This window comes from Aquila chrysaetos, chromosome 2 (genome assembly GCF_900496995.4).
Source record: "Aquila chrysaetos chrysaetos chromosome 2, bAquChr1.4, whole genome shotgun sequence".
NCBI classification, from domain to species: domain Eukaryota; kingdom Metazoa; phylum Chordata; class Aves; order Accipitriformes; family Accipitridae; genus Aquila; species Aquila chrysaetos.
The window spans coordinates 8,034,538-8,047,119 of record NC_044005.1 but is presented as its reverse complement, the minus strand read 5'-3'; the positions used below and the strand labels follow the sequence as shown (position 1 = coordinate 8,047,119).

The window sequence follows — 12,582 nt, the reverse complement described above, 5'->3', positions numbered from 1 at the left end:
CCCTAGAAGCCAAGAGTGCTGAAAAGCTCTTGGTCATTATCAAACAAACATTTTCAAGAGCATCTACTGCCTGCTTCAAAAAAAGGAATTTAGATATTTGAAGCCAAATTCTGAAAACCCTCAGTGAGTCTCAAGTTCTTCACAAGCTCCATATTGTAGACCCACTCCCCCCTCCCCTTTCCTCCCTTATTCCCCTTCCTAGGATGTTCGTAAAGAGCAGCTTTAACCCAGCAAGACCCAAGTATGGTGTCAGCAAGACTGCAGCTTTCCTGCTTGTGGTTGGGACATAGATCTCCATCAGTCCTCTGTGACCCAGGTAACTTCCAGCCACATTTATGGCGATATTTAGTGAGTACAAGTCACATGGCTGAAATTCAGTCCTGAACACAATTGCCTGAAAAGCTGTTCATGTCACTTAATGATCAGAAGTCATAGTTAGGCCTATTTAAAACTGAAAATATCAAATTCAGTTCTCCTTCCCATAATCTCCTGCCTGCTGTCCTCTTCAGTCTTGTTTGAAAAGCTTGTGGGAGTGGTGGGAGGGGAGGAAAGCGATTTGAGAGCCTTTCATCCATAAAATCATGAGATATGGCTGGCTTTTTAGTACAGCATTTCACAGCACATGGCACAGTAACATCTTGAGATTCCTGGCACAAAGAAACAAGGTTTGAGATTATATATATCTTTAATAGCAATGACGCAAAGGCAGATGGTTCTCAAAGCAAAGGCTTGAGGCTAAACACTCCCTTTGAAGGGTCCTGCTACCAGAAACAAAACATGGGGGGAGCAAAATACTCCTTGCTACAGCAACAGGGCCTGATTGCCTTCTAATAGACAGCATTTCACCCTGGAGATTTCCACTTATTTTAGTGAGATTAGTCTCACGAATGAGGGAATATTGGAAACAGAAGAGGAAAGGTTAGATTTTTCTTTGGGATTTGGGGAGTTTTATTTTAGCTGTGGGAAACAAAGACAACACAGAACATAATGAGCAGATTAGCAACTAAATCAAATCAATACCAGAAAAGAGAGGTCTGGATAATACTGTCAGGGTGCGTGCTAGCTGCTTACCTGCAAAACTTGCCTTGCCATTGTTACTTTTTAAGGAGCCACCCAAGCTGAGGTTGTGCTGATGACCTCCCATCCTCATGGAGGGCTCACCTTCTTCCTCAGCGATGGGAGGAAGCCGATCAAGTGGCTGGAGATCTTCATTTGTCCAGTAGGATCCATTGGCTGTCAAAGACCTGGTGCTTTCAACACACTGCTCTGGTAAGCCTCTGATATTTTTAACCTGTTTTTGCCTCTGCTGACCCATGTCAGAGCCATGAGGGAGGTCTTGTGAAGCAAGATCAGGACCCCCAATGTGAACATCTTCTCTAGGATGTAAGTATTCCTCATCCCAGAGGTCCAGGTGTTGTTCATCATCTGATTCCTCAGAATAATCCTCATAAACTCCTCCATTATTCTCCAAGTCCTGGTTCCTCTCTTCTTCTGACTTACGACCCGCTCCACTCAAATTCAGCAGTGAAGCAGATATAGAGTCTCCTGCTTGTTGGATAGCTTCGTATATTTGAGACATCCAAGAAGACAGTGGCTGAAGGAAATTCTGAGCAGCCTCAGAAGCCATGTTTAACACTATGCCAGTATCTGGTGATCAGTTGTTCAGCTTTGCCAGCATGTCACTTACAATTCAGGGAGCTACAGAATAAGCATCATAAGAGATTACTGTAAATTGCTTGTCCATCAACACCTGTCGACACACTATCTACGTAAGATGTCTAGAACTGAGAGGAGAAATGGAAAAAGCACTTCTACCCATGGAGAATACCACTAGAAATCCAGAAATGATGGACAAATTACACATATTCCTGCAGAGATCTGGAAAGCTTTCATTCAATTGCTAAACCTTATATAAAAATAAAAACATAGAACATCAGAACAGAAATACCTTTTCTGAAGCGCACACATTCTGGTTACAGCTGTCTGTCAACAGACCTGGTAAAAAAAGTACAAAACAACCTGCAGTCAAAAATCTCAAATAATCTCCTGGCCCCGACTTCCACCACATCCTTAGCATTAGCATGTCCAGATAGAAAAATTGAAGAGTGGAGAATGTGGGGAGAATTATGTTTTGATTGATTGAAGTGACAGGCCTAAAGCGTACAGAACCAGCCCATGACAGACAACTATCTCAAATGCTTTGCTCCAGAAAGGCTCTGAAGAAGCCCCCTCTGCCCACAGAGTAACACAACCCAGAGTTCTTTTGGCCTTCACAGAAAGAAAAAAAAACACCACAGGAGGTGGAATATTGTAGGTATGAAATGATGGGAACAGAAGCAAGTTAACAAAAGCATTGGTATCATGTCGATATGATATGTGTTCTCAAAACTCATCTAAACCCTAAATAAAAACATAACTTGTAGAAAGTTAAGGTGCCTTTTTGCCTGATACACATCTTCCCACATTATCACAAGACAGATATTCTTTTAGGAACTCTAAGAAGAAGGAGAAACCTACAAATAGGATGAAGGGTTTAGAAAGAAAGAATTAAATAGTTGCAGATTTTAGGCTAAAAGACAACTAAAAAGAAGCAAAAAGAAGCTTCAAAAATTAATACCAGTGTCTTGCTGAATTTAGAGGTCTAGGAGCAATCAACCTATAAAAGGGTAAATACAGTATAAGCAGCAAGAAAATAAGGTCAGCAGCAATGTGAATTACCTTGTGAAATGGTCTCCAGAGATATGTAGTGGGAAACCCAGTGTTCTGGATTTTTAAATGGAGCACAGACTAAGGAGATCCCACCTTGCTTGGTGAGCAGCTTTTTTACAGATGAGATCAATGACTTAAGAGGTCTTTACCTTTTGAAACATGCGTGCCAAATAATTTTGTTCACTGATGTTCACTTACACTGCACACACTTCCAACAAGTTTATTATCAGCTTCAGTATCTACTAAGAATTACAATCCTAACAAGGGCAGTAAATGAATGTAGGTTACTAAAGCCATTTTAAAAGTTGATGGGTGTTACCAACTCTCCAGTCTCAGGGCACACACTGTTCCAGTATCCCACCTGTCAACCACTGGCCTCTGGCTCAGCTGCTGGGACCCAGGTAACATTCCCTGCCACACGTTAAATCTTTGGCAAAGAAGAGACAATGTCATGGTGTAATCTCTCAGGTGAGTTGTTCCCTTCATTGACTGCTTTGTGCAACTTATTTTCTCATAGACCTAAAGTGATTACACACTCCAAACAACACATTTTCAGCATAATGCAGACTTGCTACTGGTAAGTCACAGCACCAGAAAAGTCACTGGGAGGAGATGGTACTTGTAAACAGCAAGATTCTCCCAGGCGTGGAAGGAGATGAATTAGGTTGGGTAAGTACTGGATACATTTTTAACCTGTCTTTTATTTACAGGCAACAGCCAATGAATCTCTGATTTCTGATGAAAGGAGAACTTCATAACGCCCTGCCTCCATCTCAACAGCAAGATACATGACAGCAGTAGCCCTTGGAGGGATGCAGGCATCCAGGAGTGACAGCTAACCAACGCAGATAAAACATATGGGTCCTAAAATGAAGCACTGATCTGTTCTAAAAATCAACAGAACATAGACTTGTGATATTTGCATAGGGAATAATTAGATTCTCTTGTTATTAGATCTCAGAGCGAACACTCAATTGGTCCAACAGAGCCATCCCACTTCTCCCAGATGCTGTGGCTGATTGCACCACGGCTCAGGCAAACATCACGGTCCTGCACAAGACACTCCGCATTAGGGAGGTTGGTATCACAACCATAAAGACAGAGGAGGTTTTTCAAGGAGAGATTTTACTTTAGTCATGGAATTAAAGCAGTGATCTACAGTGACCTGCAGGGCTTGGATGTGGTCACCCAGTCATCCGAAGAGGCAGATAAGACTTGAACATGCATCTTTCATGTACCAAGTAGTTGCCCCGATCATCTTGCTATAAGTAGGCTGGGGGGAAACATGACACATAGACACACGTATATACACATCCACAATTCCTACCCAAGACCTGAAAATTTGTGTGGATTAAAGCCGGAGAACCCCAACGAATGGCTTGATTTCAGTTTACAGACAATGCATAGACACTGAAGTGTATTTCACCCAAAATATCTGAACCGCTTTGCAGTAACACCTGCAACACACCTGTATGACTTGCAATCCAGGGCCTACATAATCCCTACAGGCAAAAGCAACGCAATTTCCAGGGTGCCTGACTCTGTTTAGCCTTTGCTTGGCTTTTCCTCCCATCCTCTCCCTCTTACTGAAGACTCCACAGTCAGTGATGCGCTGAACAACTAGAGGTCAACTGAATTATAAATTGCGTATTTTTGGTCTTGCAGCAGATTGATAAAATGTGTAACAAGCTGCAGACAAGTTTAGGCGGGCAATGTTTTTACAAACTCAACAAAGGATCAAAGGGGGCTGAGTCTGTTATAGGCTTGCTGTTTCCCAGGAGCTCTCTACCTTAATTAGCAGGCACTGCTCTAACAGGGTGTTTATGATATATTTCACAACATGGCCTTTTCAACATAATGGATTTTTACTTTTGAATTCTCTAACAATTTTGATTTGCATTAGGAAAGAAAAAAAAAAAAGAACTGAGAAGGGCATTTAAAATGTGTGGGAAAGAAAAATCCATTTCTTTTTAAAAGCATTCATCAAAAAAGAGAGAGAAAAAAAACAGTTTAGCAAATTCACTTCAAGTTCCATCTTCTAAAACTAACCACAAGAATTTTCACACTGAATCGCCTGCTTAACTTAAAGATGTTTTGGGGTTTTTTTTCCCTCTTGGAAAATCAGATAGCTGAAAGGATCAATGTTAAGCCTCTCACACAAACCATCATAACCTTTACTACAATCTATATTCCCTTGTCTTGATAGGATCATTATTCCTGAGTAGCATTCCCATTGAGAGGTGCAATTACTGTATGGCTAAATAAAGAAGTCTATTAGCAGAATTTCAAACACTACCACAATGCAGAAGATTGAAAGACACTTTGCTAATATTACAATCTTCTTGATATGCAGGCTCCTAAAAAATTGCCATCAGACATGTGTTTCTTACAACAATTTCCCTTATTCAAGCTGTTGTAGAACATAGGCACAAATTTCCTTTTCTTCAGTCACTTTTTGTGTGGCCCTTGCAAGTTTTCTACCAAACTCCTCCCTTGCAGGGAGGCTTGTAGACCACAGGTTGAAAATAGTGTCCCAGCATTTAATAACGGAACAATTTTCAAGTGAGTGCTTATTTCTGAAACACTAGACAAGAAAGAAATCCACAGCCTCACCTCTCTGCCTGGAAGTATACTGTCCCATGTAGAGACACAAGAGGAAATCAGCTTCCAGCTTCCAAAGATGAGAAGACATCTTTGTCACATCACTGTGTTAGAAGGATACACTTCTTTTGCCACTACCAAGAAGCTTTTTTAGCCATTTGGGCAAGTTGCTGAATCCATCCGTCCACAACTGAAACTCTTGAGCACTGTGCTGGGTCACTGGTTTAGACAGCCACTCTACATGTACTCAGAGGAACGATTCCTGCCTTCCCCACTTCTCAGAAATTTTAATTAAGACACTGATAATGATTTACCTTTATTGCCTGTTCTCACACAGAGACCATCAGCCCCTCATGCCCAGCTGGCATACCACAGATCATATCCATGGACAGGAGCTTTATTTGTGAGGACACCTAGGAAAAGCAGTGTTACAGATCCACCATGAAGCCTTGCTCCAAGCTTAGGAGGGAAGACCTAAAACAAGGTGTGAATCGAAGCTGATGCCCAGAACCTCAAGGGTCTGTGCAAAAGGCAAGGCCATTCTGCTGTTCATGAAAGGAGGAAGTAAGGAAGGCTTGGAGGGGTAAGACGATTCAATAACTCTTTTTAAGCTACTGAAAACTATAATGAGCCTGATCCTCCTTTTAGACTGGAGCCCAGTTAGCACACATGTAAAATAGCAGAGGGGAGATTAGAAATGTACTCGGCTGAAGGCAGGCAGCAGCCACACTGGGCCAAGAAATCCTCTATCCTAGTTATGGGAAAAATCTGGACTCTTTGCTCCTCCTGTAGCTGCCAGAATCATGTTTAACAAGATGTTAGCAAAGCCCTTCCATCCTTGCAGTGAAGGATAACCAAACATTGCTACGATGAAACTGTATTTCCAGTTAAAATTGTCACAGTGCCAAAACCAGCCTGTGCACTTGAAGCCGTTCAGTTGATTGGAGCCTCTTGCAGAAGTGTTATGAGGAAAGTTCACAGACAGTGCCCAAGGTTCACATCAACTGTAAGCGTCACTGCTGACCAAGTTTCCCTAAGGTAAAACAAAACAGAAATACAGAACATCTCGGTACCTTTTTGGCCTACGTGCTATAAAAATGCTATTTATGTAGCTGAATTTAACGCAAAAAGAGAGAAGACAGAGGCACTTTCCAAGTGATTATGTGCTCTGTAATAACAGTTTTCAGCTAGTGATTCAGAAACTCCAGGGCATTCAAGGAAGATCTAATGGTTTATGCCAATAAATTACACACATCTCATTGGAAACATTCATGGGTTAGAAATCAACAAGCCAATAAACCCACTGCTGCAACTCCTTGGTCCTCCAAGCCCCAAAAGGGTGAAGTGAAAACAAAGATGAGATCAGACAGACAGCAATGCACCCTGCTGCATGGGGTTTATCCTACGCAGAGGAAGCCTGCAGACTTATTCCTCACTCCCAAGTCATCTCATGTCTTTGCAGGCAGCTTGCTACTACTGATGCTGTGCCAAATTAGTTGTAAAAATCGATACCCAAATGACAGAAGTGGTTTTGATCGGGATATTTAGCCCCATGGTGTCTCCTCCTTTCTTCCCGTTCCTTTGTTGCATGCTCTCCTTTTGTCAAAAATAACGGCAACAATTACTGATCCTCACAGTTTCAGTGGGATGGGGAGAAGAGGAAAGGGATAGAAGAAAAAAGGAATTATGCAAATGTGACATTAATTGTTCAAAACCGTGGAGCCTTTTTCAAAAAAACCAGGTCTCTCCACCATATAGAGTATATGGTGATAAATTCAGGCAAAAAAATGCTCGTGGAAAACCAGCATCCAAATGTTATGCTCAGAAGCTCCACCAGCAATGGGGCTGAGGAGCTGATGGCGATTTCCTACCCTGACCACTTCACACCTTTTGGTTTTGATTAGACCGTAAGACCTCCTGAACCCAGAAGTGTGTTCATTTCATTTAAGTCCAGTGCGCTCACGAAACAGGGAATCTGTGACTGCACAGATAGATACTATTGCCACCAACATATTAATACAAAACTTGAGGGAATTTTCAGGAGGGAGAAAATGGAAACACCTACCCTGACCGTAATATTTGCCCTGGATATACTGGAGAGCCAGATTCTGCCTCGGCACTGGTGTTAAGTCCAGAGTCACTCCACTGAAGCCAGTCACATCCTCCAAATCAAAATAAGGTCCTTTGCATTTAAAGAGCTGCTTCTTGTCACCATAGGCACAAAAAAGTAACAGTTCTGTGCCAAGTGGTAGTACAAAAAAGAGCAATGAATAACTTTAATTATTTATACTTCTCAAACTGAGGGTTACAGAAAGGGCATTAAGAAAGTCACAGATCATTGGAGTATTAGAAAAGTGGTGTTAGTAGTGGCAACTGTGCTCTTTCAAGGTAAAGGAGTGAGAAACATCTGTAATTACTGGATTAGGGGAATGAAAGAAGAAAACTGCAGTCAGAAATTACAGCACATTCTGTAATTGAGCTGCTGTTGTTCGTCGGCTTGCCTGAAGACAGAAGAGCCAAAAGGAAATCACAAGTTCAAAAGGCTGGAGAAACACCAGTTTACACCATCAGCCGAACCCACCCACCTGTGCTGTCAAGCTGTTGCATAGAGCAGACCCAATAGACCCAGTCTCCACCCCGCCTGCAATCGTGCTACCCAGTCTGCAGCAACTGAACAAGCCAGGGTCAATCAGAGCAATTACTTGCATGGAAATTAGCAGTGGGAGAGTATGTCTAGCTGTTTAACACAATGAAGATATTTTAGAAAAACATTTTGAGGAGTCACCCAGTTACTGTTACTCTTTCTTCCCCCACACACACTCCATCGTTACAGAGCCTATGGAAATTGCTCTGTATGGACCACCATTGAGCAGTGCAGACAGTGCTGTTTGGGAACCACAGCCCTAAGTGGCAAATGCAGCAGATGATTACCCATTCCTAGCTATCCATCTTTGTGTCTGCACATGGCTAAGTCCATACCTCCCATCTCCTTTCACTTCTGCTAAGTCAACCACCAGTCCAGCTGGACATGCTAGGAGGCTGAGGGGTCACTGGGAAAACCAGACCTAGTTTCAAATGATTTAAAAGAATTCAGAACCATAGATCCGAGCAGACAGTTGTCCCTACCAACTTAGGAACTGCTCCCTCAGCTAGTCTTATCCTTCATTAAATTCAGCCTTATTACAAACCAGGCTCTCTAATGTCAAGGGCAGGCATCAGTGGCAACAGTCACGCTGTCCCATGCCCAGCCACTCTTCCTATGAGCCTCTATAGAAGCAATTGAGAGAAAAAGCAATGTAGAAGAGCGGCTTCAGGTGGGCACTGAGAAACTTCCCTTTCCAGAGCTTCTCTTCCTCCTGCCACTGGCTGGTCAAGGAACCTAACACCCTGGCTGATGCTACATACCTTAACTACATGACATGAATAACCCCAGACTCATTTTCAATCTGCGCCTTACCGAGGATGACGGAGCTACTGGTTACTCAGCATCGGGGTTACAAAGACCAAGCACAATTGTATTTCTTTGGAGAAGGACATTCCTGGGCTTTCCAGGACTTACCACACTGTGGGAGGAAGCCAGTCTATTGCGCACACCAGACTGGTACTGTCACACTCACCCACATTACTTGTTTCTAAACATGATGCTAAGCCTCTGCTAGCATATGACGGTCCCACACGCTGCACATGACGGGTCCCCAGTGCCTGGCTGGGCCCAGGGCTGCACTGATAAAGCAAGGTTGACATCCAGGCAGCACTGCTAACATTCCTGCCTTTGTTGAGTGTTGTAGGTGTTGATGCTTTCCTTAAAGCCTCAGCTACAGGAGATGAGTGATTTATAGAAGAACTGCATCTCTGTTTATTTATTTTAAGTGTGCTGCTAGCCCCAGAGGCTAGAGCATTGGCTGTGCAGAACAGCTTGAGAACATGAACTGAAAGCACTCTCAAGGCTGACAAAACAGAACGGAAAAATGGAAAAAAATGTTTCTTCAAACCTCATGATGTTTAAGCTGATTTCACATATCAGGAGTACATCCTTAACATCACGACATGTGATGTATAAAGCACAGTCAGGAAACTACAATTTCTTTCCCAGTCTCAGGTCACATCATTATAAAAAGATTACAGTATAGAACAAAGAGGGCCCTTTTCTTTTTCAAGTCACAGCACTGAAGCACATGATTAGATACAGCTCTTTACACAAGGGTTTGCCCAGCACTGTCACATGTTTCTGTGAAGTTCATTTCACCCATGAACTTTTGAAGCAAAGGGCTCAGCAACACTATAAACACCATACGTTAGAAGACCATCACCACCTTTTGGTCCTGAAATTCACACTACTGGAAGGGACACCAAACCATCACAGCATCAAAAGGTCTCACATGAGACTCCACTGACCTCTGTCAGGCCTTTGTTCGAGGGAAAGTCCTTCTTCCCTGTGTGTGGGGATGCTCCAAGGGGAAATTTCACTCCCCCACACACTCCCCCACCACCTGAAAGATCACCAATGCTGTGAGGAACCACTCCAGCTGACTCCATTAAGGCCAAAGGTGTGGTGTTTAATCCTTCCCCTGCTAAGGAATTCTGCACATGACCTACATCAAGGCTCTACTTCACTCCAGTCAGCTCAGGACTACTTCATGCCGCCACCACTTCCTTCTGCACATGCTTGGGCATAGGCAAACAAACTTGATATGCGTGAAGTTAATTCTGTGCCACCCTCCTATTGGTTATGTTTTTACCAGCTTCTCTGTCGAGCTTTGCAGCCTGCTCTGAGCTCTCCCTTGCAGTGCCAAGTCCATCCTAAATACAGGCTGGCTGTGTCTAGATAAGCTCCAGTCCCCCCTGTGAATGGACTCCTGCAGCTGAGTGAGAGGCAATCAGAGCAGCACATCCTTGCTCAAGAGATGGGCTCATTCACTAAGGTCAATGAAGCAGTCAAGAATAGGATCCACAAAAGCCTCACGTAACAAAAACGTTATCCATTGTGTCCCAGTAATTAAGAGACTTTGTCCTGGAGTCTCCTGAAAGGTTTTCAATTAATTCTTCATTTCCACAAAGATCTTTCCCTTACCTTGTTCCTTTCATAAGGACACAAACTGTGTAATTAAAATTAAATTAGGAACAAACCAGCCAGATGTATCCTAAAGCCATGATGATGGAAACGCCTATTTCATTCTGTCACTTGCCTCGTTCCGAGGGAAGGCTCTCTATAGAAAAGCAAAAACAACAAAAAAGAGACTTTGACACTTTACAGTACATGTTCTGAATGTCAGCCTGTGCACCTGCAAAGTAGACAGCTTTGCTTATGTTTCTATACCAACTCTCTTTTTTATCAGTAGATAACTCAAAACTCAACTAGATCCAAAGACAAGAGAAACATCTCATGCACTGAACCTACACACACCTTCTCAGGCTACAGCCTTCATTTACCTATGCTGTTGCAAATTGGGATTTATGCTATAGTAGATGTTATAGTCATGCCAGAGGGATCAAAATGCACAATGCCTTCTCTCTTATTTAGACAGTTATAAACCTGATAGTCATAGCAGACAGATATGTTCTAACCACTCTTAATTCCAGATATGGAGAAGCAAAAAGATTTCCCCAATTTGAGAGCTTAGAACTGGGAAGAACAATCATTAGTGGGTTACATGTTAAAGAACAGCAGAGTCTTTAGAATCAGGATCTCCTTGTAACAAACACAGCTCACCAGAAGAAGTTGAGAAGAGAAAAAGTGAATCATAACCAATAAGATACATGTTACAAGCACTCCTATCCTGCTCCTTTCTACCCAGCAAAGTCAGATTCTGAATTTGAAACAAAGTCTTGCTTGTCAACACTCCTCTTGGGAAAGCTCCCTCACCAGGCAACTCCCATGCTAGAAACAGCCTTTCCTGGCTTCCCAGCCCAAGCTCAGGCTCCAGGTTTCTACATTTGCCATATGACATGCTATGTCAGCCCAGGGTTTAATCTATTCTCTCATGCTGCTGTCCTTTGAAAGCATTAGCATTTCCTACAGGCATATTCCATATTGGCCTTACAAGTATCAAAACGCTATGGTGAAATTTAAACTAAATATAGAGACGATATTTTTAAATAGCTCTTAGCTCCAACTCGCCAAGCTGATTTTGTTTGAACGGAAAAAGCAGGCTCCAACTTTAAGCTTCCATTGTAATTAATGATTACAACACATTCCTCCGCCGTATCAGATTTAGCACCTCATTAATGTGTGTGGTATTTTGCTTGTACGGCACAGCTGTAGTTAAAGTTGAATTAGTGTTTCCATTATAAACCCATGTTTTCAAAGGTTTATTACGCAGACACATAAGATTTAGTATGAAATGAACATTGCCATCGAGTGTGTCAGCTGGGAAGCAATTTTTTGTCCTTCAAAATTTGGAAGGAACAAAACACAAAAAAAGCAAGCCACCCTGTTTATTAATAATTCATATTTTAAAAAGCATTGCAAATACATGTTTACATGATAGCCTGTGACAGCTCCATAGAATGTCAACACCCACACACTCCTGGGAGATGTGTCATCTTAAAAACCGAAATAAAAGCCACATTTTTACACCACTTGATGGGAAGCAAAGAGAAGGGAAGAAAGACTTAAAAATAATATCGATGAAGGAAACTTATTAAAAAAAACCCATGTCTTTATTTAGAAACATTGAAGTTGGGAACTTCAGTGGTGAGGGGGGTGGATGGGAATAATTTCAAGTACCATTAGTACTTTTAACTTTTTGGTGCCTGTCCCTGGCTCATTTATGCATTTAGCAAGAAGCAGTCAGTCCCACTGACTTCCTATCACATGAAGCATCCAAGCCTTCAACTGTCCATAAATCCTGGACTCTTAAGGTATGACCGGATCACGCCCTTTGCAACAGCTATGCTAAAGTCAGTGTACAAGGCAAAACGTACAACAAAAAAAATCCCAGGGTCTCCACGCTTCGTGATTGTGCCCTTCTACAATTAGCTTTATAACTGAACCACTGCGAGGCAGACCTTTTAATTGGGAGGCTTCTAAGGCCTCTTCTTGGCTGATTATTTCAATGATTATATACTTATGACATGCAAATTTAAAAACAAATGTATGATGAAATTACCAAATTCTTAGTAACCACCGTTACCAGAACGGATGCATTTTTGATGGCTGAGAAACATTACAATGTTATTTTTGTAACACAGTAAAATTCCCCATTATTTTGACTCCAGGACTCATGGGTTTACCCAAGACATAATGTTTCCAGACAAGAACAAACGCATGAA

The 12,582-nt window shown here is 42.2% G+C and overlaps 1 protein-coding gene across 7 annotated transcripts in view; it reads right to left on the bottom strand.

Moving 5' to 3' along the window:
* SYT16 (synaptotagmin 16) overlaps positions 1–12,582 on the bottom strand; it is a 75,110-nt gene that overhangs the window by 47,248 nt on the left and 15,280 nt on the right. For 2 of the 7 annotated variants that reach the window (XM_030002135.1, XM_030002175.1), the window contains exons 2-3: positions 1,949–1,995; positions 1,072–1,698 (exon numbers count right to left, since the gene is read on the bottom strand). The exons of 1 other annotated variant lie outside the window; for it this stretch is intronic. In XM_030002135.1, the coding sequence (XP_029857995.1) occupies positions 1,072–1,627 (556 nt within the window). In that variant the 5' untranslated portion in view covers positions 1,628–1,698; positions 1,949–1,995. 4 more of the 7 variants (XM_030002142.1, XM_030002161.1, XM_030002150.1 and 1 more) reach the window with 4 other exon arrangements.